The sequence below is a fragment of the Corvus kubaryi genome, unplaced genomic scaffold, assembly GCF_017639235.1.
Source record: "Corvus kubaryi isolate FWS band 111438036 unplaced genomic scaffold, C.kubaryi_AGA036_p1.0 37398, whole genome shotgun sequence".
Classification (NCBI taxonomy): Eukaryota; Metazoa; Chordata; class Aves; order Passeriformes; family Corvidae; genus Corvus; species Corvus kubaryi.
Window position 1 is genome coordinate 54,919,173 of NW_024581137.1, and position 27,927 is coordinate 54,947,099.

The 27,927-nt window shown below is 40.0% G+C and overlaps 1 protein-coding gene across 12 annotated transcripts in view; it reads right to left on the reverse strand.

Moving 5' to 3' along the window:
* The window catches only part of CTDSPL (CTD small phosphatase like), an 80,826-nt gene that overhangs the window by 5,674 nt on the left and 47,225 nt on the right, over window positions 1-27,927 (reverse strand). For 4 of the 12 annotated variants that reach the window (XM_042044279.1, XM_042044273.1, XM_042044275.1 and 1 more), the window contains exons 3-8: window positions 21,564-21,596; window positions 17,924-17,977; window positions 14,682-14,783; window positions 9,664-9,720; window positions 2,434-2,526; window positions 640-825 (exon numbers count right to left, since the gene is read on the reverse strand). In XM_042044279.1, the coding sequence (XP_041900213.1) occupies window positions 640-825; window positions 2,434-2,526; window positions 9,664-9,720; window positions 14,682-14,783; window positions 17,924-17,977; window positions 21,564-21,596 (525 nt within the window). The other 8 variants (XM_042044281.1, XM_042044277.1, XM_042044282.1 and 5 more) reach the window with 5 other exon arrangements.

The window sequence follows — 27,927 nt, forward strand, 5'->3', positions numbered from 1 at the left end:
CTGCCCTCATTATTCTCCCCTACAGAACTGCAGCCTGCCCTTTACCCTTATTCCTAAACCTTGATGAACTAATTGACTAACAGTTCTAATTATGGAGTTAAGACAAAAATAACTGAGGGAGGAGCACAACAACACAACAGGGTCTGCATTTTTTTTTTCCTTTTCCTTACCCACAAATGCAGATCTCAGTAGCAACCAGTAAAGCATTAATTATCTTGCCTAATAAAATATTATTCACACAATGAAAAAAGATGGGAGTACCTAAAGAAATTGAAGCCAAACCATTCTTTCTGTAACCACCACTCCAAAGAACAAAATCCCTGCTGCAGGGCAGCTTTGATTCTTAGAGCTAGGTTGGTTTTTCAGGTTCCACACCACTTGGTATTTCTCCAAAGTGCTGGACCTCAAGCCAACAGCTAAAGCTCAGAGCACACGAGCAGTCATGGCTGTGACACGCTGTCAAGATCAGTTTACCCACACCCTTCACCATTTGGCAGTGAGCCCCAGAACCTACCTGCAGCCTAAGAAAACACAGAATCTGACACCAGCCAGTGCTCTGCAAAGTCTATTTTCTGAATCACAGAATCTGGGCAAGGGCCAGAGAGATGAAGTTACACTCGAGTTACTTCGAATACTTACTGCATTTTCAGGATGGAAGATGTAAGATGCAGGAGAATTATCTACTATAATAACTTTACTCAGCTCACGGCCCAGTCGACTCAGATCCTTCACGTAATTTCCTCGGTGGAAAACACAGGATTCTCTAAAGAGCCTTGCCCTGAACACACCCCAGCGATCCAGTAAGTCGGCTACTGGGTCTGCATACTTAAAAATAGAAGTCAGAAGCAGCAAGTTAGCAACGTGCACATAAGGCTAATTCACAGAGCCAAAGAAAGGACACGAAATAATTTCAGATAAAATGCCCTTTTTCTCCATTTTCTTCCCTGCTCCTTGTTAATTAACTCACTTGCCTGCAAACCTGAAGTGATTAATAAAGAGATAAAGCAATAGGACAATTATCTTTCTAGAGAAGGCTAACTCGCACGCTAAATGTTTTCTGTGATTTATTGATCAGGTTTTATTGTCAGGGCCAACTTAGAGTTACCCTGAGAGTTTTCTAGAGGTTGATGGATCCAGAGATCTCACCTACCATTACCATAAAACCAGCCAATGCTAATACAAAATCAATATGAAGCATTTCCCCAGCTGATTTGTTTCCATGTGCCTCTGAAGATAAACTGCAGTGAACACATCTGAGCCTGATGTGGCTCTGCCAAATGATGCCCTCGGAGCAACTGGGTCAGCAAGACTCTTAAGATTACCAAATCGCATAATTGGGTCATAAAAGATGTTGTTAGGAAAAATACCCATGAACAATACCAAGGAAATTCCCATTTTATACATAAGATGATACTTTTAGTGAGGCCCAGCTTAGAATCCAACAATTTATATAAACTGACCGAGAAAAAGTATCCAAATAAACTCGAACATGAATAACCACATACTTGAAGATGGTAGTTATACCTTATTGCTGCACAACAGGAGTTACCATTTTCCTGTATTTTAAACCAAGAAAAAAAACTGATGTTGAAGACAATCATCTTTTGGTTATGAAATAAGGCACCTAACTTCAGTATGAAATTGGGCAGTATTCAGGATTTTTTCAACATGGCCGAGCAGTTATGTGGTAAAGAGAAAGCAGGGAAAAAGGCTTTATAGAAGATCAGGGTCCTATCCCCTTCCACCATGTCTACACTAGGCTGGAGCAAAAGCTTGCCCTGCTAGAGCACTATTTAGAAATAACCAACATCATCTCACAAACAAGACACCACAAATACAATACACTGAAGGAAGTGAAGAATTCCAGGTCAGTCTACTACTGTAACATCTACCACCGAAACTACCTACGAGCCACTACTGCTACTGCAGGACCAGAGGGCACAAAATATTCCTGGTGACGTTTCAAGCTTTGCAAAAAGGCCTCATTTTCTAACTCCAGATTGCAATTGCACCTTGACAGAGCAAGAACCGTGGCTCCCAATTTCCAGTGAGTTTCTGAGTCACTGGTTGATGGCGTAGACGGGGTTTGATTTGGTGTTTTATTTCATGCCCAGCTTTAATGTGCTGCTTCACTCGCACGCTATTTGTTCTAATTTCTCACTATAACCATGGTAACTTGTGAGCCTTTCATATTGGCATCATGAGCAATGCATGGAGGCTACATTATGAGACAAGCCCATATGTGATGGTGTTACCATGGAAACACTTACCCACACACTAGCAGACAAAGTACACACTGTCAGACAAAGAAGCAGAAAAGAAGGGGAAAAATTAAGATAGTACCAACTGTGGAAATAATTATCCATAGAAAACCCAACCAAAAGTCCACTGACCAGCACGAAAAGGGTTAAAGAGATGAAGGGAGGAACAAACCTTGGCTAGACTGGCTGTGAAGAGTACACATTCAAAGAGCTCTCCCATCCTCTGAAGAAATTCGTCTACGTGTGGTCGTTTCAATACATAAACCTGGAATGATAATGGCATTTAGGTCAGATGGTGCTCAAGTAAAGGTAAAAAAAAAACCCAAACCACTCCAGCAATTCCACCACTTGAAGCAAAGTTAACAGGGAAGCAATTCAAATGAAATGCTGGGGAAAAAAGAAAGTACACAAGATAAAAGTAGAGACCCAATAATGAGAGATTGGCATGCATGGGCTGCCAAGACCCTGCTGATTATGCAACTGCAAACACCGAGCATCATCTGGAGTGGTGCTCCTTGAAAAATCTCACTAAAGGCAAAGGCAGACAGGAAGGCTTCTCAGGAAGTGAGGATGTGGCTCTCCCCACCAAACCCATTCTGGTGCTGGTGCCTTCAGTGCTCAAGAGCTCCACAGAAGGAATAAATCTGATGAAGCCTCTGTGACGGCAGGAATTGCACAATAGGAACCTGTTTTTGTTCTGTGGCTGATTCTTTCATTTCTGAAACCCCAGGTGCTAAGCATAACTCTCTATGAAGAGTGATCAAGCCCTCCAGCTCTGCAGAGAGCTTTTCTCACCAAAAATCTTCACAGCACCATGCAGAATGCCTAAAAATGCTGGTTCTGCAACTTGCTGACAAAGTCCATAGCATCTTCTGAAGAGGACTTTGCCAAAAGACGGCAAATTCCCAGGATCTCTCTCCTCTTCAGCATCCTGCCTTCAGCACTGCTCTGCTGCCTTTCTGCCCTGGCTTGGCAGCCTACTAGCAACAACCTGATTAGCAGATATTAAAACCTCCCTGCTCCTCTTTTCAGAGCACACACGACGATTTTGTGTTCACAGAAGATACCAAAACAAGGAAACTACTGCTCAGAAAGCTTGGAAGCAGCTCACAATAGACTGGGAAGCTGAAGAGGGGAGTCTGCTTGAAAAGTATTTATCTGTCTTGTTTGCAGTTAGATTAAAAGTTTGAAAGAAAACATTGGCAGCATTTTATCTTCTTTTGTTTGGCAAATAATCCCTAATACTGGAAATTTCAAGTGGAGAACTCTGGCACAGAGCTGAATTCAGGAGAAACTTCAAGACTGATGCTATTTCAGGAATTTCATTCTTTGATATGTTAAACTAGATTAATTGTATGTATTTTAATAGATTCATATTAATAAGAAGTAAAAAAAAAAAAAAAAAAAAAAAAAAATCAAGGTACCCAGAGAAAAAGCCTGAAGGAGAGAAATATGGAAACAGCAGCTTGAACTCAAGAGTAACAATTAAAGCCTTCAGCAAAAGAAGAAAAAAAGAAGCTGTGTAATTGAAATTGAAAACCTAAATTGGAAAGCAAAAATTTTTTTAAAACACGTATGATGGAGCTGTACCTTAATGACTAAAGCAGAAATGTTAATTTTCCCCTTTATGCAGCATACAGATCATACCATGAAGTCTTTATCTCTTTTAAGTTATTTCTGTGAAATTTATCTAGACGATTTCTGGCCTCATAAGCATTACATTCAAACTTTGATACAGATAACAATTTATAACCCAGATTTCTTTTTTTTAAACAACCACAGCAGCACCTAACCCATCAAAGAATTGTGACATTTTATGGATTAAAGACAGTTAACAGATGTACTTCAACACCACTCTCTTTCCAGATAATTACAGCAATGTTTCCTGTATTTCACCAGGCACAAACCAAGTAATTTCCTCTCCTGTAACAATGCAATTAATTTTTCATTTAATTCTTTCTACACAATGTTGGGCTGTAGTGTTTCCTCTCCAAATTCTATCTTTGAATTTTTTTAAAGACAGAGAGACAGCTGCAGTCCCTCTCCAGTTGGGTATCCAGAGAGTATCCAACTTCCCAGATGTGAAAGACAGCAGGATCCAAGTTAACAATTAAGTTCTTGATTCTTCACCCTTAGGTTTTATTCCTACACTGATTTTTGAGGGCACAAAAGGGGCACCCCAGAGTCTTAACAACATTCTTGGAGAGTAAGTGCTGGAATTTAATATTAATTTCCCTTTTAAAGCCCAGTGCTTCCAGCCACAGCAGCAGAAGTCTCCTCTTTGCTCTCCATCCCTATCTCTGCCCGTGTCAGTGAAGTATTTCCACTTGGAATGTAATTACAAACTCCCTGCCAAGGATCTGAACTTTGCTGCTTGCAACATAACCCACCTCCTCCATCAGGAGCACACAGTAAATTAACCCCAGAGCTGCAGCCCCAGAGCTCTGAGCCACAGCTTGGGCTGCATTTGCCAGTCTTTGCAATAAATGGCTCTTTTGGCTGCTTTTAGGTCTCCTAATTCTGCACCTAATTGAGGATTAGCTGTGAATACACAGCACTTTTAGTTGGATGGTCTCCCTTCTGCAGTTTTAGGGCTCCTGAGCCACCACAGAGCAGTCACAGCCTCCTCTACTTGAGTTTCTCTTGCTGCTTTGCCTTAAATCCTTCCCTGCTGGGATCTGGCCAACAGATTTGCTTCTCATGTTAAATGCCTAATTAATAATAAATGTCATTTCTTAAGATGAAGTCTCACCAAATTTTTCCCTTAATTGTTTCCCTCTGTAAAAAGCCCCAATTCCTTTGCCTTTTTTTTTAACAACACTGATTTTTTTTTTTTTTTTGGCAGAACAACATATCTTAATACTCTGGATAGTTATTCTCCTTGAAGTTTTCTTTGGGAAGTCCTACTCAGACCCTGGAAGCAACTCCAAAATGTACTGGCATCCTGGGCTACAAAATCTCTTTGGTTTACTTTGCATAAAAGCTTTCTTCAGCTGACAGTACAGCTCTTTTCTCCTCTTCCTTCTCATTTGGAATTTTTTCCCCTTTACTTTGTTAGTGGCTGGACTTGAATCTCAATGCTGCATGGTTATTTGTGGCTTGGCTTTTTCCTCCACTGCCTGATGTCTTCAGTTGAAATCTCTAGACTAACTGGCTCCTGGCATTTTTCTGAGATTTATACACTGTCTTCAGGGCATTAAAAAAAAAAAAAATCAATTTTTTTTTATTATTGTACGCTCACTAATTTTTTCCTTATCACAGCAAGAATTTGGAGGAATATAGTATTTTTTTATTATTATTATTTAAAGTGAACCCTTCTCAACATTTTAAGCACAAATCAGGCACTAGGCATGTTTCCACAGGATTCTTACAGCTGCTAATGGCAGAACACAAGCAATTATCTTTAATTGTTTTCGAGCATTTCGTACTTGCACATGAATTTTCTATATCTCAAAGCAGCCTCAGCCTACAGAGACTCAGTATTTGTGAAACCCAAAGACAAACCCAGCTCATTTTCCATCAATTTAACAGGACACAAAGAATGGCCTTTCAAAATCAGCTTGACAATGAGGAAATCTGCAAGTAATGACCAAAAAAAATCTGCCATGACAAGTCCAACTCCTGTAATCTCCTCTTTTGTGGGGTGGGTGCCTTTTCTGAGCAGTGAGCAGAAAATCCCACGTGTCCTGGAGCCTCATGGTCCTGGTTCACACAGTTGTGGTCGTGTCCCAGTGCAAGTAACCAAGAATAGGCCAGTTAGAATGGACACAGCCTATCCTGGATTACTTGAACCAGGCCACAGCCTTCTGCAAGAAAATCCATGGATTCTGAGCTTTATAGGAAGGAAGTTTATTATTTGAACAGCATTTTTACCCCCATTAAAAAAAAAATTGCATATTATGTTCAAAGCATACATGCCAAATGTTCCTTCAGCTTTCAACAATTAAAAATAAGCAATTAATTGAATTAACTCCCCCCTCACCCCAAACACTTAAAAGCTAGTTTTTCTCAATAAACAAATTATATTTAAAAATTAAATTCAAAATAACACCAAATCAAACTCTTGCTGGCTGCCCTCTTTACTCTTGGACATCAAGAGCAAGGCACAAAGCCCCTGGAATTTAATTTGGATGAAAGATTAAGGACAAGCATTCCCTAAAAACCTTCACTTGTTGGGGATTAAAGCTGTATTTGATGCACAGCTTCTGGTCTGGGGGCTGTGCTCACTCTGCACATGGTCAGTGGGAAGCAGGGTTCAAGGGAGAGGATGTGTTCCTGCAGAAGTTAAATCAAGGTACCCAACAGGTTGAACATCTCCCTCCAGCCACCACTTTCACCCTCACTGAGCTTCCTCTCAGTTCCACCACATTCCACTGGATTTCCCAGAGCTTCTCCCTTGTACTTTCTTTGGTGGAGCAGGAGACCAGCTCTGATCTCCTTTCACCCAGAGAACCAGAGGGGAATGAGAGAAGTGGCCAGAAGGGTCAGCGTGCACCAGAACCCTCCTTTTGTATCTGGGCCATCACACCCAGCACAAAGCATGGGATTCTTCCCTGGAACTTCAGCTGCCCTGGGATGGGCACAGCCTCTGCAAGCATCCCAAGACCCACAGCAGAAAGGAAGGGAGGTTCCTCCACACTTGATTTATTTCCTTCTTAAAATAAAATGACAAATCCTTTCGAAAGATAAGGTAATTTAGGCTGGAGAAAGAAAGATGGGAGAGGGAAAAGGGATGTTAAGAAAAGCTGGTTTTTAATCTAGGTAAGCTCATTTACCCAAGCACCCTTTAAGATGATGAATTGTCCTCCCTATAAAAAAATACCCAAGAGTCTCTCTGACCTTTGGATTATAAATTATATAAGGGAAAACAAATTCCCCAAACGAAATACATTATTTTTTTAAGACCTCTGTTGAACAGCAAAAAAACCCAACATCACATTTACCATGACAAAAACATGTTAGATAAGTCAGTCTCAAAACTGTACTTCTGGAGTACAGCAATTCAATTTGCCACAACTTGTACTTTCTGGGATGTGAGATCTGAACAATCTCATACAATTTCAAGTTTCCCTATGAATGGGCACCTCTGAAATGGTGTTGCTCAGTTTGTTTCCACTGGGGTTCTGCCTAAGGCAGAGTTCAAGGACAATAAAAATCTGTCAATCTCCTGCCAGACAAGGTACCAGGCTCACTGGTGAAGCAGGGATATGCACTATGGACAGAATGGTTCCACAACATTTCCATCTCCTGGGATATTCTGCACAGGTGGAAATATTTCTCAATGTCAGTGATTAATCTTGGAGTATATAAACTGCTTAAGAAAATGGACACGCATTATACAGATGACAAATCCTGATAAATGACAGAAATTGCTCATATCAGTTCATTATGCTCTAAGTGACTACAGAATTACAGGTTTGAAGTGGGAACAGGTTGTCAAAGCTCTCCAGCCTGTGTTAATGCACATCAGACTCAGCCAGAATATCCATTTTTGCCCTTTTTCACTGTGTAAAATAAATGAAAAAAAAAAAAGATTCCTGAATGTCAGCAATATTACAGAGACATTACACACACAGGCTTTGCCTGTTCTGTGTGCCACACAAATTACCTTTATTTCAAGAATCCCAGATTCCTTACAACTACCTTCATTTTTACCTTCCAAATGTGACGGAGCTATTTACCTATTCTAGAGGTTAAGAGCTTGAAATACAAAGAGTGAAGCAATTTCCTTGAAAATTATGCAAGGAGTCTCCAGCAAAGCACAGAGACCAATTTCACTTGCCCACCTCTGTCAGGGGAGAAGGAGATGCACAAATCTGCTCCCTTTGGACTCAGTCATGAGGTTTTTGCTTGTTTGGAGGGGTTTTTTTGTTGCTGTTTTCTCTTTTCCCCCACAAGGAATCATCTCCAGGTGCCAAGCTGCATCATTTTTGGTGAAGAATCTGAGTTTGCACCAAGGAATGGAAAAGCAACAGGCTTTTGAAATGTTTGACTGTAAAGCCCAAATAGCCTTTTACTGGGATTTGTTTCGAAATGTAAATATGTCATCTTGACAAGCTAAGTGATCACAACTCTTCAGCCATTCAAAAACTCACTTTCAGAAGCATTCTGCAAAGTTTTAGGAGAGAGAGTTTGTCTGTTCTACAGCACCAAACACAACTGAAGCCCACATCAAATCAGTACTGAAAATCACAAATCTCCCAAAACATCACTTAAATGTTTTAAGCATCAGCTCTGGCGAACATTACAGGTGGAAGTACCCTAGATATTGAATTTTTCTACATAAAACAGGCACATGGTAAAAACTGTCAAAACAACTATTACTTTAAAGCACATTTCAGTCCACTGACTGATATTCAGGAATCATTTTAAGAGTGACAAATACATGGACAGCTTCTATCATAGGAAATCAGACAAAATTATGAACTAACTTCATGATCCACCAATTAGCACAAGATGAAAATACAAACCTCCTTGTCCAAGTAAAAATAATCCATAAATAACGTTTCAAAATGTAAAGTATTTAAAATCTCTGTTAAATCACATCTAGGGGAGATTGGCTCCTCAGTAACTGTAACATCCAACACCCAACAGAAGATGTTTCACAAAATTTGCAAGGTTCATGTATCAGAAAGGCTCAGCTTCACATTAACCTGTTTAACTCATCTCCAGCAAGAACTTCAATGCCTGCCTGAAGAGGGGAAGTTACAGCACTGTAATTTATTTATTCAACCCTTCAGAAATGTCTACTGATTAAAGACACCAAGCTAAGATACATGGAAGGGACTGATTTTCAAATTAAAGGCATTTTGCCTTTACTCAAAACCATTTCTTAGAGCCTTAAGTGAAGTTCTTAAAGACATAAAAATTCATCTCCTCATGATTTTGTCCCGACCTTTCAAATATGCTCAAGTATAGAAAAACGCCTATCAATTCAAGAGGAACTTGAATTACTTACAGGAATAAAAGGGACAGAAATTAAACACAGACTAGCACAAGAATTGAAGAACTGTCTATTTTTCCTTTATACTTTTATAAAACATAAATGAGCTTTGGCATGTGAGCTACCAACATATACTGGAGCCAACTCATGTCCTGTTTGTCTTGGAAAGAATGAGAAATGCAGTGCTCAAGCAGCTTTTTTCTGGGCCCAGCAATGTTTGAAACCCCATCCTTACGTCATTTCCTGTTTGAAAACATTTTAAAATTGACAAAGAGTCAAGTATTGAAGTCCTGAAGGAGATATTCCACCTGATCACACAGGGATGCCTGCCTGCAGCCCACAATACACAGCCTCCATGCTTTGCAAAAGGAGAAATTATTGGATATAAAGCAGCAAATGGAGGAAGGGAACGTTCTGGGACACCCAGGACACAATGCTGAAGGAAAAACCAGCACTTACCTGATGTATGGTTCCATCAATTTCAACAGGAACGATGAAATCAGCATTGCTAATTGGCTAGAAAGAATGACAAGGAAATAATCAGCATTAAAAATAAGATCATTAGAGGGAAAATTTCAGGGCCATAAAAGGGAAGAGTACCTACTTCTGAGGAACAAGTTAATAATCATTACTGACTACACAGATCCACTCTGTGTGTGCTCTTACACAAGTCAGAAGCTCACAGTTGTAATTCCAGACACTGCATTTCCCTCTTCTCTCCTATTTTTAAGCTTCATACAACATGATACTGCTTGAATAACCCCCACTACCACTGAGTGTGTTCATCAGGAAAATACCTCTTTGGATAAATTCTTTCCCATCCATTCTTTGTGGATACATGACCACCAAGGAAATCAGCTGTGTACTCCACATAGTCTGCTCAGGATCATCCATTAGTGATTAATTAAAAATAAAGACAGTGGTAAAAGTAATACCTACTGGTTGTACTTGAATCAGCACTGCAACAAGACTTAGGTTGTACAGCTAAAGGATTCTAAAGATGCCAATACCAATCAACCTAATCATGCAAAATTTCATTTGAATTCCAAAGGGAAGAGCAGGCACACTCTGCCCAAGCCCTTGAATCCATTTCTCCAACCTGTCAAACACAACTCAATTCTCAAGACTTACTGTGAAAAACTGTTGGTCAAGTAGAATTGCTTTGGAAAGCAGGAATGTGAACTGTAGACAGTTCAGGAGTACCTAATCTAATCTTGGCTACACAGCAGTGGTAGTTGGGAACAGGCTGCTGCCAATGTTTACTGGTTCAAGTGGACACCAAACTTAGGTACAGCTCATGCACTCTGTCCACTCTAAAAAAAAAAGCCATGTAAACATGCCTGGCTGGAGCTTGGAGCTCATTCCATCATCTGCAGCCTGGAAATGGCCGAGGCAGAGCTGCCAAATGCAGTTTTAACACGACTAATTAACAGCCACTATCTTTCATGGATAAGAGCCCAGTCTGTAACTGGTATTACCAAGCTAAGGCTGGAAAACATCTTCACTCAGCTCTGTGAGATTCATACAGACTTTCCCACCTGGTTTTCTGGATCAGTCAACAGGCTGATCTCAGGAACCACCAAGAAGATGCCCCTGAAGTGTCTGTGGGACTGGAAACAGACTTTAAACCCATTCAAGGGGGGCAAAGAAGTGCCAAGAAAGCAGAGGAGCAGCTGAGGTAAAGAGACCAAGAAGCAGATCACAGACTGGTGAATCTAAACAGGTGCTCTGTGAAAAAACGGTGGGCAAAGAGGATCCTGCAGTATTAACCTGCTAGCATCACTTTGATCCCACTACCTGGAGAAACCAGATTCTAATTCCACTGTCAAACGACCTTCCTGCCAGCAGAGCAAAATGACCACAAGAATTTCTGTGGCGGGAAACACCCTCTCTCAGGAGCGAAGAAAATAAGGAAGATGGTTTGATCTGACACCTGCAAGTGCTGGATCTGAGGGCACAGGAGAGGCTACATGGAATCCTCTCATCCTGACCAACCAGGACTGGCAACCAGACCTCCAGAGCAGCTGGTGATGGAGAATTCCATCCTCTTGATGACCCCTGCGCTGGTGTGATCTGAAGGATTCCTCAAATATACACAGATCAATCTAGATTTTTCCTATGTGACACTGAGCAATTTCCCTGTCTTGCTTTGGAGAAAGACAGAGGGGAGGCTCCCATCTGTTCCCTGCATGAAGCTCCTCAGATAAAGACACTCTGCAGCTCTAACAGCCACAGGAACAGGTACACAAAACTTCTGATGCTTCACCTTAAAAAGAAACCCAAACGAATTGTCAAGAAGCCTCAGCCACCAGTTCTCCAGCTCCCTGCAGACTTTGAAGAGGCTTGCACACACCTGAAGCATTTATATATGCATGACTCCCTTCAGCAAGAGAAATACTCTGCAGCAGCAGCAGCTAAAGAATAGGTCACTGCAAGCTGCTGAGGCTTTGAAATCCACTGATAAAACTACAGCTTTTACAGAATTTAATCCTAACAGAAGCAACTTCAATCAGATGCCAGAGAAAACCACATTCTGTGTGAGCAACTTTGGTTTTTCCTAACAAATAAAACTCACCCTCAGACTTTGTAACACTGACCAAACTACTCCCAACTACAAATTTGCTTCCCCCACTTACACTTCACGTATTATGTTGCTTTCTTGTTGGCACTGGTGATAGAAAAGGAGCACGGACTGGGGTTCTGGTCTCCTCAGGGAGGGAAAAGAGGAGAAAAGTCTGCAGCAATTTGCTGGCTAAAGGTTTGTGGGGCTGTGCATGTGAAGCACATCTGTGCCTCCAGTGGGAACCACAGAGACAGAGCCTGGAAGAAGGCAATGCATTTCCACTGAAAATCCTCAGCTCAGTTAGAACCGTTTCTATTTAATAAAAAAAAAAAAAAACCCAAACCAAAAACTTTCAACATTTTAAATGTTCTAGAAGTGTTTCACTGCCAGTTTTGAATAGGACTGCATTCCAGGCTTGCATGTGGTTTAGTACTTTTTATACAAAACCATGTTTACATCTCCTTGATTTAATAATTATTTTTTGCTTCTATGATTGTTTTATGATGGGAATGATAACTATCCTGTCTATCTATTCCCTTTTTACTCTTGCCAAAGAACCCCAAACTTTATTCCATTAATATGCACCTAGAATGAAAGACTAGTACCTCCTTAAAGCTTCACAAATATGCAGGGGCATAAAAAGATGAGAATTACCCTCCTTCAGATGTTGCTGCTTTCATAAAGAGCACTTTAAATATTCTGCCTCTCTGGTTGTGTCAAAAAACCATGTAATCTGCATTTGAAATATGAAGCCTATTTCATAACAGAATTACGAATTCTAAAATATCAAGTGTTTTAAATAAAGCCTTTTGTACTAAAACTCTCAAATTTATGTATGCTTTTCCAGCTTTTAAGTGGGGACCTGCCTGGTTAGAGAAGACATGTTTTAATGGAAGAAGAACCCCCAAAATATCCCCAAACCCCTACAAACTGAAAAACTACAGAAGTAACTCGACTACCCAGGCAGAGCAGGGTGCACACAGGTGTTCAAGCCCCTGCTCTGCTGGAATGTATCATTTTATTTGATGTCAATTCATGGTCTTAATTCACCTGAAGAATTTCCCGTCATGAAACAAAACCCGAAGAGCACCACTGGACAGTGCCAGCCACTAAAGAACTAAATTCATTTCCTCCAGCACTTGGTTTTCTCTTACACACCCCCAGTCACAGGGTTTCATATTGAAATAACAACATCGTAGCCCTAAGACTCAAATACTGCAAAAATTCCAACATCTGCCCAACTTTACTGACCTCACACAGAAAAGAACCAGTTTTCTTTCCCTCACACAAAACATTATTCAGTGCTCATCATCAAGCAGAAAAATCTTTTGGTCTTTCTTAAATATCTACTCAACATCATTTAAATACCCATTAAATATCATTTGAATGAATGGGAGGATTAAAAGGAGCCTGCTAAGAAACACTCTGCAAACCTCAGTCCTACAAGAGAGATTTACAACTGTGCCAACCATTAAACATGCAGTTCTTTAAAATGGTCCAAAAAAAAATTAATAACCACCTAAACCGAATCTCATTTTGTTTCAAAAACCAGGAAAAAATCACAGTACAAAATTACCCACAACACTCAGAAAGCAAACTTGTGTTTTTACCTTTCAGGTAACACTAAGTGTAATGCTTCGTTTTTATTATACACAATTAGATTTTTAAATTCAGCTTTCCCTTCCTATTCTTGACTCTTGTTTAAACAGGAAGGCAAGGCTTCTCACTTCCCAATTCAGCTGTGGTTTTTATCTCCCTGAAAAGTTCTCTAGGGCAAGCTCAGCCTGGGTACAGAAGACAAATCTGGCACTGAGGCTGAGAGGTTCCTGCACACCATCATAAATTTTCTATAACATCAGGCACAATAAAGACAGAGAAAAAAATTCTTCATTTCAGTTTGAGGCACAGGAATATTTGTTCTAGGATCTCCATATAAGGTTTTCTTTAAGTCAACAAAGAGAGGCTGCTGCCAAATTCTAACCACAACATGAATTACAAGTTTGCATTTTAAATACTGGCAACTAAGAAGTGAAGGATAAGAAGTGGAGTTGATGCTTGCAGGGAAAATGGAGTGCAAGCACCCAGAAGATTGTAAGGGTGGCTAATCTTGTTTGGTAGCAGTAAGGTAACATTATTAATTCTTATAAATTCTCCAATCAATGTATAAAACCAGCAGACACTTTATCACTATTAGATGCACTAATCAGAAATGCTATCAGTACCCTGAGCCAATTTAGATTTTGTATTTCTGAAGCCTCCTAATTTCAGCCCTACTTAAACAACAGGAAAACCACCAGTACCTTCACCCCATGCTGAACTCTGAAGGGTTATAGAAGTTGCCCCTTGAAGGTGACTGACTCATCAGCAACAACTAAATGGTATTTGCTTCCCTGCTCTGAAAACTAAACACTTAAAAACACTGACTGTGATCAGGACAGAAGGCTGACCTGAGGAAAACAACATCTTCCAGCAAGAGAGAAGAGCCACCACTGGTGCCCAAAATCTCCTGGTTTAAGGCACATGTAACCTAGCATAAAGCTGTGATGATTCTCCATTCTCCTATTCTACCTATTGGCATCATTTAAACTGCAAAAACAAACCCCTAATTTCAAAGCAACAAATTTTGTACCTGTTCAAAACACAGGTCCTTGCTAGAATATTTAAAGCCATGAAGTCAGTAACTATTCCAGGCCTTGCTGCAGTCAGTGTGATTTTCTCAAAAAACCAAAATAAAACCAGCAATCTCTGGAGTTACTCCCCGGAGAGCTAAATTAGGATGAATAATCATAGGAGAGGCAATGAGGACTCCCAGGCAGAGGCTGTGAGAGGAGTTCAAGTGTTAAGAGGCTTAACAGTTCCTCCAGCATTCACTGACAGATTCAAGCTGCAAGAGATCCCTTTTGAATTTACTTACCTTAAATGAACTGTGCACTAAAGTTTCATCTAAATCAATGACCACACACTTCTTCCCATAGTCTGATGCTGTCAGTTCTGGCAGGAGGTATTTAGCTGGTGGCTATAAATGAAAAGAAAAGAGGAAGACAACAAAAAAAAGTAAAACCTCTATGGAAGGGGCACCCTTCTGTCAACATTACTATTCCAGTAATCACTGGGAGCTGGCATACGTGACTTGAAATCAAATGCTTTTCTGGGCTCATCCCAAGGACATGTATGGATATTAATGGCTCATGCAACTGCAATACCCATACAAAGACTTTTCTTTTTAAAATTATTTTCCAAATGAGAGGCTTGTTTAGAATGACCTCCAAAGCAATGGAAATTAAAATGGTAAAAGACCACCACCAGCTAAAAAAAAGCAGAAAACCAGGATATTTGATACAACATCTTTTTCCAGTGGCTCTTCTCCCAATGCCTGGTTTTGGTTGCTGTTGTTATCCTACTTCCAGTCAATGCCATTTCCAACTGTATCAGGCTGATGGACATTTGCACAAATCATTATTTCTGTTTGCCATGAAAAATGCTGAAATGGAGCAATCATCCTGATGGAAGACAACATTCCTGATTTAATCTTCCAGGACATGTCTTCACTCTTATTTTTACCACTTATGAGGGTGGTGATCCACTTCTGTGTGAATTATGCTCCCAGTCAAGGTATTAAAACCGCAGTGAAGAACCTGAACAGGGCTCTTCTACAGCACTGCCCTTACTAAAAATGGCACCAATCCCATGAACTGACAATTCTCCTGAGAGCAATGCAGACAGCCCCATATTCTTCATGTCATTTCCCACTTCAGCGTCCCAGTTTGCAATAAAAATAAGTTACTTTAGATTTTGGTACTGGATACTTTCTGAAATCACAGAAATCGGAGAGAACTCTTCCATTTGGTGCTGAAACACTGCTGCCACTCAGGGTTTTTTTTGATGAAGGAAAAGGATTACCTTTATAGTAAAGTATGAATAGGGAGAAGCCAGAGACTGAGAGGAAATGAAATCAATTTAGACTTGGATACACAACTCCAACTCCATTCTTTTCCTATCTTTTTATCGGTTCACTGTTGCTCTGGTAAAGATTCATGATCTGTCAAAGGTTTCTTCTTTTCAGTGGCCCTTTGTAGAAGTGCTTGCAGAGATCTGAGGCCACCCCTGTGCAGGCAGGGGGTGACACAGGTGAGGCAGGCACCTCTGGACACCCTCCAGCAGCCAGGGCAGATTATCAAACCACTGGCTGAATTCAAGTGTCACCTTGATAGATACCAGCCAATGATGCCTAATTAGCCATTGTTTAAATGAAGCACCTAAGAAATCAGATTCTGGACTTAATTTAAGTGTTTTTAGCTAAAGCAGGAGTTCTCGGGGGATTTTTAGGAGTGTTTTGTGAAATTGATTTAGTTCCCTACAATTAACATCGACAACAGTTCCCTCAGCAGCCAAACTGGAAGCTGCCCTGCCTACAAACCACTTAGCTCAGTGCATTTCCTCTCAGCACACATCTGACAACAATCGTCAAATTAAAACAGCTTCTGCCTAGTGCCTGCAAAGGCTCCATCCACCACAGCCACCTAACCAGGCTGAAATTTATACAGCACCTGTCTAGGTTATGGACAGTCCCACAACTGCTTCAGTTCCACCTCTCCATGTTGGCAGCTAGGACAAGACCTAAAGAATTTCAGTTTCTCCCTCCTATTCAAAGCCTAAAAGGTATTTAGCACCCCACCTGAGTTTTTCATATTAAGAAGGATCCAAACTTGCAACCTAAATAAATTAAAAGCTTACTGAAAGAAAAATCCAACCCATTTAAAGACAATAATCTTCAGAACCCATGTTCCAATAGTTCTTGTCTTTGAAGACGAAAAAAAGGTAGGAACATCCCAAAAAAACCTTAAACATACTTTTTTTTAAAAAAAAATAGTTCAGTTTATTGTTGTACTCAAAACTCTTATCTCCTTTGAATTTTTGACTACATTAATCTGCACAAGCAGTTCAAAGCCAGAAATTCCTTCTGCTATGTGAATTCCTTTATCAAACTGAAAATATCTGTATCTATGGAAAATATATGGAAACAGATAATTCTTCCATATAAAAATATGCACATGGAAAATATGAGCACTGTCTTACCACAGATACCTTTAGTTTTTTAGCTGGAAACTGCTGCATTTGTCATCAAGAAAAGGATGGACACACACCAATGACTACAAAATACAAGAACTTTCATCTCTGAGAACCCAAATTCCCTGACTGCACGGTGAGGCAAACTGTGACTGTTTTTTTTCACCCACCTGCACCTCTGCTTTCAAAAGAAGTGGCTGGGACAGGCACAATTTACCTGTGGTAGCTACACCGAGGTGCTGGTTATGGCTAGAGTTTCTCTCCCTTTTCAGTTTTGTTTTAGGAGATCATGTGCAATTACTGACCTAACTTGATCCAACAAGGGCACAACCAACTCTCCTACAAGCTTTGGCATCTTGAGTTCAACCTGATCTTGTTTCCTTAAGTTCACATGTCTGAAGTACAGAAGAAATAAATTTTCCATTTCACAAACTGCAATTCTGTTGCTCTCAACTACGAAAACATTCACCCTCTGACAATATAACAGGGATAAGGAAATTATTCTGAAGCTGAAGTCACTACTACAAGTTGTGAGGCTGCTAAATACCTGGTGTAGGACTTGGGAGCAAGGGTGGCAGTTTTGAGGTTTTTAGGAACTTGAAAGGATTTGTATGCAAAGTATCAGCCCATTTGTTTTGCTGTTCAAGCTTTCTGATCTAAAGCAATTTCCACCTGTCAAGGGTAGCAAAGCTTTTAGGCAAAAACAAGCATTACTCAACATTGTGTTTTAATTTTCTCACTAATGCAGACACACCCAAGAAGAGTTCTAAATACCAGATTTCCATCACAGTTAAGAGTGAATAGTTCTGGAACGTTGATAATTTATTTTTATTTTTACACATATCAGCTTTAAAGATATCTGAGATAATTAAGAATATTCAATTGTGGCTAACAGCAACTCATATTTACTATGCAACACTCCCCGAAAGGCTGCAGACTTCCACAGAACTCGGCAGAAAAATAACACGTGGTATCTCACTGGCTTGGTCTTCAATTCCAACAAGACACAAACTGTATACAAGTTAAACTAGTCACTGTTTGGGATTTATGCATTCCAGCCAGGTCTCGTGGCTGATCAGCTCAACAGACCTTGTAGTGAAACGACTGCTGCACTGCTTCAGTCCCGTGGAAATAGTATATTCCCTAAGAAAAAAAAAAAAAAAAGGGGATGGTGGCGGCAAGAGAACAGGACTTTTGGTTGAAGCATAAACAGCTGGTCAACACAAATCTTGCAGAAATTCACTGTATAGAACAATCATCAGCTCTCCTCCCTGTAGGCCCGTATTCCCACAGAGACAAGTATCAGAATTAATAAGCCCTTTTTCTTCCCTCTCTGTACTGGCAATGCTGTCAAGCCTAAGTGCAGCACATTAATTTACTGTTCGTGTCCTCCTCAGCTCACACTTTGGGCTGCACTCAGCAAGGATAACAGCTTCTCCCAGCAGCTATGTGCAGAAATACTCTTACAGAGGATAAATGATTCCTGCTTAGAACACAGCTGCCAGAAGATGCCAGCTCCTCTTGTGGAACAGGCAGTTCCCAAAATTTCTTCCAGAAACAGTTCTAACAAGGAATTATCTCATGTAGGTGAGGACAAGTGAAAAAAAACCCCTCCAATATCCCTGTGCTGACATTTAACTTCTGCAGGGATTCTGAGGGGTAATTTTGATACCACTCGTTAATAGTGGAATTTTCAGCTGAACAAAAGAAATGGACACTCCAACTCATTTAGGAGTTGTTTAAGAGAAGTTTAACAACATCTCATTAAAGATGGTGCACGAGTGTGGCCTTGTATTTCCATCTACCTCTTCATCCAAAAGAATATAAAACAGTGAAGCTCCTATGGGTCTACTTTGATTTGGGGGTTGGAACGAGATGATCTTTTAAAGTTCCTTCCAACCCAAACCATTGTATGGTTCTATTTCTCTACCATACTCCTTTCCAAACAAAGCTGAGAAAAATCCATGAAAGCACAGGTATGCTGAGCTACATTTAACAGATTTTTAATCAGGTCTATCAAAATGTGTCAGCTGGGAATGTTTTGGGTTTGCCTTTTTAAAAAATTTTGTGTTTATTTCAGCCCTAAAAATAAGTAATTTTGCAGTATTAGGAAAATAATCAATTATGCTGCTGTTTAATCTATGCCTTATCTGGAAACAGTTTCAAAAATGAGATACAGACAGGATAAAATTCATATTGTAAAAAACCCCAAGCTAATGCTATTTCTATTTCCTGAAGAACTTAAGTTGAAGCTGTAATGTTTTCTGTTTAGCAGTCATCTTTATCAATAACCAAGCAAAAATTCACAGTAAGTCAAGCTTTTAAATTCAGTGCAATTAATACAGGACAAATCTGACTGAGCAGAAGATCCATTTCACTGAACTCCACACATGAACGCAAATAAAAGCAATGCACAACGCACATAAAGCAATGGAAGCTTTCAAACAGGTGACCTCAGCACACTGCCAGGTTTAATACACAATAAAAAGCACAATTAAGCTCCAGAAATCCTCGTATTTTGACTGGAGGCTTCAATTTGAAGGTGGGGAGTGGGCAGAGCTCTTTCTGAGTCACTCAGGAATTCTCTAAACACTTGAAGTGATGACATTTGCAATGAGCCCTGTAAGAAGTAAATGTCCACTTAATTGTGACCAAGCTCACTCTGTGTCTGTTTTAGAATATTTTTCTCCTGGTTTGTACAAGACACGCAGTTTACACAGCCCACTTCTCATCCCTAGGTAGCACAGCATCAAGAATTTCTGCCTTAATGGGACTGAAACACACAATTAGAACTGTCTTGGAGCAAACGTTTGGGCTCCAGCACTCAGGACCAACACCCCTCCTAAGACCAGCAGAGCAACACTTTAATTTTAGGAGTTTTTCCTAACATAACGCTGCATTTCCTTTCCTACCACTTTCCCCACGTGCAGCTCCCTTGTGCCTTTATTTAGATGATTACACAGTGCTGCTGGCTGGTTCCTGAGAGCCAGCAGCACTTTGATACTGGAGAATAAATGTCACACCAGTGCCTGAGGGCGATGGTTGCCTGACAACACTCCCGTGTCCTGCTGCAAGAAGAAGCATCAGATGGCACTGGAGAAGGGGAAGGAGTGTTCAAAGTCACCTGCTCACTCAGAACTCTACGTCATGACTGCAGAGATAAGTTAATTTTACTGCCTTGTTAGTGGTGGGAATATATGTCTGCAAAATTACAGCTGAGCTTAAAATAAAAAAAAAAAAATGATAGAGGAAAAAAAAAGATATCCCTTCTGGAATAATTCATTTTCCTACCACTGCCCAAATCTAACAGAGCGCTGCTTTAACATTGCAAAGACAGTGTTCTAACAAAGCATCTCATTTCATTTCTGTACCTGTCAAAGCTGTACTCATTTATCCTTCCAAAATTCTGTTCTGTTTCAATTCTTATTCTGTTAGTACCTACAGTCACTCTTGGGAAAGATTTTTATTCCAGGTCAGAGCACAGCCAGAACACGTTTCATGTTCAAATAATTCCTGGTGGAGCAACTACAGTCACCTAACAGAATTTGGCAGGTATGTAAAAAAGAAAAGTAGTTTGGAAATCAGTATTTTCTGATTTAAACCTGAAGTTTTCTATTCCTAGACTTGCAGAAATACAAATCACATGCATGTCCATGCCTGTCTGCATACACACCATGCATGAGCCATATCAGAAATAACAGGTAAGCAATGAAGAGGAATTTCCAACAGTTCTCAAATCCAAGAAAAGCTGTTGGAAGAGGGAAGATCTGCACAGTCACAGTGATCTCCTGGCACTGTTGCTCTGCAGCACAGACAGGGGGGCTTCTTACAGGAGGTTTTGTAATGCTGGGCTACGTGAGAAGGAAGGGAAAGAAGGAAAAGAATGGCATCTTGGGGAATATCCAGGTCTTTAAAGGCTACCAAGTATCTCAAACAAGAGGGCTGGGTCATTATCTCCACACATCAGCACTGCTATTTTCTGGGAAACTCTGCAATGATGAAGTATTGTAAACAGCAAAGGAGCTCAAAAAAAAAAAAAAGACATTTTCAGCTTTACAAAGCCTAAGCCTTCATCCTTGTAAAAAAAAGAGCCGCTTTTTGACCAAAAAAGGTGAAAACTAATTAAATTAAAAGCTTCGGTTTGAAGGACTTGGTTTTTTTTCTTCCTTTTATTTAGCTTTGAAAAATAATTCAGATGCCAAACAGCATTCCAAGTTTAATCCAGGGAAGATAAACAGAAATATTAAGGCCCATAAAGCAGCAGCTGACACCAAGAGCATCATCTCAAACAAGTGCAGGAATGAGCAATAGTCAGTGTGCTCTGTTTTCTTAATGTGACTTATTTCAAATAAATTATGCTGTTTCCAACTCTTCTTTTCAACTGGAATATAGGGGGAAATGAGAGGAAAAGGTTTTTGTAACTGTGTCTCACAAAGTGATGATGAGTCACCTTTTGCCTCTATTAAAATAACTTCAACTTTCAGACTACTTCACGTGTTTTCAAAATGCTAAAAATGCAGATGGAACACAGATAAAACCCAAACTCTTCTTTCAGTCTCTGTAGAACACATGCAGTTCAGCTCACCTCTGGGGATACAACATTACAGACAGAACATAAAATCCTTTTGTTAACATGCAACACAAAACAGACCTGTTAGACTGCAACATAAAATGAATCAAAGCAAAAGTCATGAAAATTATTAAAAGAAAAAGGGATAAAAATACATACACTTGGTATAGGCATGACCTGCATCTGGTCACCCTGGGGAAAAAGAAAAAAAAAAAAATCACTGTAAGGGTAATGGCTTTTAAAGGGTAGAACAAAGGTCTGGAGCAGTAAATGTAGCACTCAAACATTTTAAACCAAAAGTTCAAAGTATTCAAGAAACCAGGGTAAAAAAAAAATAAAACCAGGATTTTGCATTTTAGTTGCTGAAATGATCTGTTAGTACACTGGCATTTATGATTTTTAGGAGACTGGACTGATAAAACCCATGCTATGATTAATAAGAGATGGCAATAAGAAAGTACCTGCATTTACTGGAACTTTTTCAGCTTTAAGATCTACTAATGGGTATATTTGTCAATTTTCACTGCAGCAACAAGAGGCTGAGCCAGACCCCGGCAGCAGGGCAGAACCCCACTCCTTGAACTCAACTTCATTTGAGACAACTGACTTGAAAAAACAGCATTTTCACTTAGGCAACAGCAAAAAAGTCTGAGAAGGACATGATGATGATAAACTAATCCAAGGAATCCCACTTTCCTCATCCAGCAGTACCAGTGCTGTTCCCATGGTCTCACTTTTGCACTGCACTTGGAAGAAGGCAGCAAAGTCTCGCCCAGCTTGACCTTTCCTTCTCATCCTCAGGCATCCAGAAACAAGGACAGCTCCAAAATAGACAAAGCTTGGCCACAGGGGCACTCAAATTTGTAAGAGATTTCTGAAGCTGGAACTCTGTTTTCTCATCTTTCTAACCCTTCAAAACCAACTTTGTTTTCTGGTGGGCACAGTACATAAAAAAGGAAGCTGATCCTTCTAGCATAGACGTTGCTTGGGTGGATCATTTTATTATTTAATATTTGGACAACACAGGCTCTGATCTCCAGCAGAGGAACTATTGAAAGGGCTGTTTTCAACACTAGAACAGCCTCTTCCAGCTGAAGAAGCCTCCTGCTTATTTGTTTTCAAGTCTACCAAGTGTTGACACATCACTGACAAAAAGAAGTAATTCAGTATTATTTTTAAAGTGCTCTTTTTTAATGCTGCTCAGCAGAAATTTTTACTGAAGTTTGCCCAAAATCCTGAGAAGCTGAAGGAGCAACTAGAGAGCAGCAACTATCATGAACTATCAAAAACTTGGCACTGGTAAAAAGTACCTGATTTCTAGAAAAATATACACACACACAAGCTGGTAAGAATCCAAGTTTTTCTCAGAGTAATAGCAGTAAGAGTAGAAAAAAATTTAATTCAGTACGTTAATGTCCTGTTAGTGGAACTGTCTTCCATGGGAACCCAAAACCAAAGTTTCTAAAGGACTTGCATTACTGTTTGCTTAATTTTTCTCACAGAATTTCTTAAGTTAAAAAAAAAGTGGGAAACAAGCGAATTTCTTAAGGGGAACCCTGGAAATACCTATGCAAAAATGAAAACAGTAGTGAGAGTGATGAGAACAGGACAAACAAGCAGAAAGAGAACTGCAAGAGTCTGCTGGGAAAGCAAAACTGTACATGAACAGGCAAATGCTTTTTAAAAACAAGCCTGCTCTGGGAAACTTCTTACAAGTGTCCTGCCTCATTTCCTAATGCCTTGGAACAGGAAGGGAAATGGGTCATAACAGCATCGTTTGAAAGAGATGACAGATGACCGCATTTGTTGAAGGCTTTCCACGAGCTCCTGATGTTGGTAACAGAACAAAGCTGTTCCTAGAATGCCAAAATTTCCCTATTGTATCCCTAAGACAACCCAGGAACTGGTTTGTCCCCAGCCATTGAAATCAGGGTGTTTTTCCTTAATGAGTTTTATTTTTTCCACACTACATACAGATGGAATGATAAATCCTATCTTTTCCTGTAGCTACATAATTTTTAGTTTGGAACACAACAATTTCCAGCACTGTGCTGCTCACTAATGCTCTCTATAGTCATGTGTGGGCTCAAGGAGCACCAAGTGACAGGCCACAGTATTTTGCTTTTTTTCAGAACAGTCTGTATTCAAAGGTAAGGAGCTATTTCACTTTAGACAAGAAGCTGACCAAAGTAACAGATTTATCCTATTCGTTTCTTTAGCACAAAGCTTCCTCTAGACCATGACAGGTTCTTCAAAAACAGTAGTACAGTTATTATTTAACACTTCAGTGACTTGACAAACCCTCAAACTCTGTCTTGTAATACAGAGGACTTTTTGGGAGGCAAAGAAGGTCAGAATGAGTGAGCAAAGAGAGAACAAACATAACTATGGAGACGGGATTTTGTTCTCTAAACAGACCTTCCATACCACATGTATGACCAACAGAACCAAATATCTGGAATTTTTTTGCTCTGATCAGTGAAGGCTAAGCAGGAGAAAAAGCACAATGATTTACATTAATCTCAATTATCTTCCTCCACATTGGAGAGTGATTTCCATGTCTGCTCAGAAAGCCTGTCATTAATGGTGCCCTCATCAAAGAGCCCACGCTCCTGCTGCTCCTTGAGGTCTCCAGCATGACGCAGATGCTACTTTGACCTCAAGAATGTGCTCACTACAAGCTTTCTCTCATTTTGCAGGACCACGTTCACGTGGGACAGAGAGAAGATCCTTTTTCCTGTACTGTGTTGTAAATAGAGATCCCTGAAACAGACAGGAGTGTCAGAGACACGACCACAGGGCATCTACACAGCTTTCCAGCATCACCTGGGAGATGATGGCATGGGGCAGTGGGGAGGAGGAGCCCTAACTTTTGGAGTGAGCTGGAAATTCAGTGACAGGGAAAGCAGAGGGAGCAGCTGCTGCTCCCAGAAAAAAACCTCCTCCTAATTCTGTGTTCTTCCCTATTGAGTGTGGATCAAGAGCTTCTCCTCTAACTCAGCAAGTATAAAAATCCCTTTCCTCATTCATGCTTCATCTCATTACCAGGAGCCATCTGCCTGATCTGGATCTTGCTATGAAACAAAAGCAAGGATGATTCCAGTGGAAGTGGGTTGGGAGTGAAATGGCAAAGTGCCCACAGACTTGTGAGGGCTCCCTCACCCACACCACGACTGAAAGCAAAGGGAAAAAAGAGCTTGCATCCAGCTTTTCTCACCTTCCTCTATCTGGACACCCCCTTCAAGTCTGAATGAATGAAGTCTGTATCCACAAACACCTCAGAAGTCAGGTAACAAACTTACCCAGAAGAAAAACCTTACATCCAGAAAATACACAAATTGAGCCAAGTTGCTAAGTGAAGGACGAAAATGGAGATTTGAATTTTATCCCGAAAAAAGCAAAACACAATTCCCTCTCCCAACACTCTAACCAAAAAAGAACAGTGGCTGGAAAGTGCTGGGGAGCTGCCTGCTGCTGAGGAGGCAGGAAAAAATTACCAAGGAGTTCATAAGGCTGAACATTGTGTACTCCCAGTGACACATCTGGCTCAGCATCCGAGCTGCAGGCAGGCTGATATACCCATTGTCAGAGGTATCACATCTTAAAATGCAACTTCGTGCTGTGCTGAATAGCTGCTGCATTTGAAGGAAAACAAATATGCCACAGTTTCAGTAAATACAAGTTATTATTGAAAAAAATGTTGTATTGAAACTTTAAGAGACAGAATGGACCATTCATTACCAGTATTAAGAGTCACACTTGGACAAGCAGCTGCTCTGTGAGTAGAAGGTTTAAAAGTGAACTCAATATTTTAAAGAAGTTTTTGGGATTTCCCCCCCACCCCTCCCCCCCACTTTACAGAATAGAATTCAGCACTGAAAAGAACTGTTTAATCAAAACCATGCTCAGTTTGGTGTTTCTGCCAATCCCAGGAAGAAGTGACAGAACACTTGATGGTCAAGCACCATCAAGTCACATCATGAACCACTGATTAATCTGAAGCACCAATTTCATTTTTTTTCTACTAGAGCCATATAATAACAACAATAAAAATTGTATCACACATCACAATTACTCTGAACAAAATTTCAGTCCTGTGTTTACAATCACTTTATAAAATAGTCTCCCCCACTTTCCCTCCTTTTGAACAGGTCAGCATTTACAAAAATCAAGATTCCTAATTCAAAGAAAGTTGGCTTATCACATCAGCTTCAGAATATGCCAGAAGCAACACAGAACAGTGAATTCCAGTGAAACCAGCAGAGGCTTTCCCCATTCCTTTCCCTCCTCTGAAGTCTTTATCACCAGTTTTCATGTCCCAACTCCACTGAACAGCAAAGACATAAGGAAAGTACATCCAAGCCATTTTATACTCATTCCTAGTGGTAACTGCTTGACATTATTGTGCAATTTTCCTTGTCCATTTTTCAAGGAAAGGGTCACAACACATGAACTGACTGGGCCTGCCCAGAAGTGAACTGTGATGTGATAAATAATTAATAACACATAAAAGAGAGAGCAGATTTGACTAAGTGACCATTTGAGCAGCAGCTTAACAGAACTTAAACAATTCCAACCTGGCAGTGAAACTAATGCAAAAAAGAGCTTTAATGAAACAGCAGAGGAATTTAAGCAGTGGGTTGTCAGGTTTTCTTTTCTTTCCTGAGAGGCAATTTTGTCATTCCTGGACATTTCATTTCACCAATTTAGAATCCAAGGCCCACTGTTGCTTCCCCCACCTTACTTATTTCTGAATCTAGACAAGATGCTCAGTGTTAACTCCACCAAATTCAAGCAGCCTGCACAGCTCTGAAACAGCTCTCCTGGTAAAAATCACCAGCCTGACAGTGTAACAATATTCAAACGTATTCAAGTCTTCAATGCTCTAAAAGAGTTTCCTACTTACACTGTGTTAGCACTCAAAATAAAAACAGTATAAACACATGTAGAGCTTATTAATCTTTAACACTGCACTTAAAATAGCAATGTCATAGACTTATTTGACCTCAAGAACCACTTAAAAGTTTAGCTATATTGATTTCTTCTAAAAAGATATGAATGTCTGAGTGCATTTCATTCAACTGAAGGAAACACTCTTTAATTAAAGTCTCTTCAACATATTCTTTGAATTTTTCTAGTCTCCTAAGTTTTGATCTGGTAATTTTAGGAATGCTGTGATTTGTGTCCTGGTCATGTGTACAAGTATTGCACAACTTCAGAACTGCTCACTGAGGCAGCACAGAGTGAGGATGAAAACTTGTGTGGACACACATGCAACCTCTCAAGGCATAAGATATATTTAGAAAATAATTGTTTTGCAAAATGCAATCTGGGAACTACTGACTCCAGACCATTTTAACTCACATTTTTCTACAGAATAAACAAACCCGGTTTCATGTTTTAGTTTCTGCTGAACTCCCATTTTCTCCCAGATGTAGTCTTGCCAGCAGTCTCACTCCTGCCTCCTTTCCATTCCCCAGCATAGTGGAAAGGAAATTTTGGTAGCTTCCCATCCCTTTTTTTCCCTCTGATGAATGTGTGCATACATGCTACACACTACTCAGCTTTCCCTTCAGCACATCCAGGCTAGATTTCCCTCATTTCACTCGAAATGTACCTTGGCTAGCAGAAGAAGTCTAAAAATACATGTACAATCCCTCCTCTTGGCAGGATTTTCAGTGCATTTTACCTCTGCGTGAGCAGTTTCAGCAGGAACTGTTACAGTTCAGACTTTACCTCCACACATACTCAAAATCTCCATCACTTTCATCTGCTCCCCTTCCCTCTCTCCCACCAAACAGCTCCTTGCTCTTTTTCCTGAGCTTTTCAGAATTCAAACACAACCAGCAAAATTCAAACCAGAATAAAACGGACTGGACAAGGGAAGTAAGGAATCAGCTGCATCAGACATTAAAAACTGTGTGAAAAGCAGAAGGGTAAAAAACCCACAGAGAAATCTCCATTTCTGCTATTATTCCCACCATGGATTCACATGTATTTGCCATCTCAAAGGCCTGAAAACTGTATGGAAAACTTGGCATTCCTATGTTTGCCATATTGAACTGAACTTCTTCAGGTCTTAACACAAATGCTCTCAGTGTTACCAGATTTATAAAGAACATACTAATTTGTGTTGTAATGTTTGTATTCTATTTGTATTTGTATCTAAAATCTCTATCCATTCATTTGACTCATTAAATGAAACTTAATAACCTGGAAAAATGGCCAAAAGCTGCTATGTCTGGACTCAGCATGTACTAAAAAGAAGTGGACTGCTTAGGAAAAAAGGTCCAAATAATAGCAGTTCTTTTGATTTGTTTTTATGTCACTAAAAACCATTTAAAGTGAAATCCAGAAGGCTCCACTATGCTCCAGTGGAACACATTTTAACCTTCCTGTAATCAGGAAAGGGAACCAAAGCTGGAGACAACTCAGCAGCTGAAATTTTATGGGAAGTCTCCATTTTTTTTAAATGTCTTAATCAGGTTTTAAACGTTGGTTGCTTATAAAATGTACAGTGCCA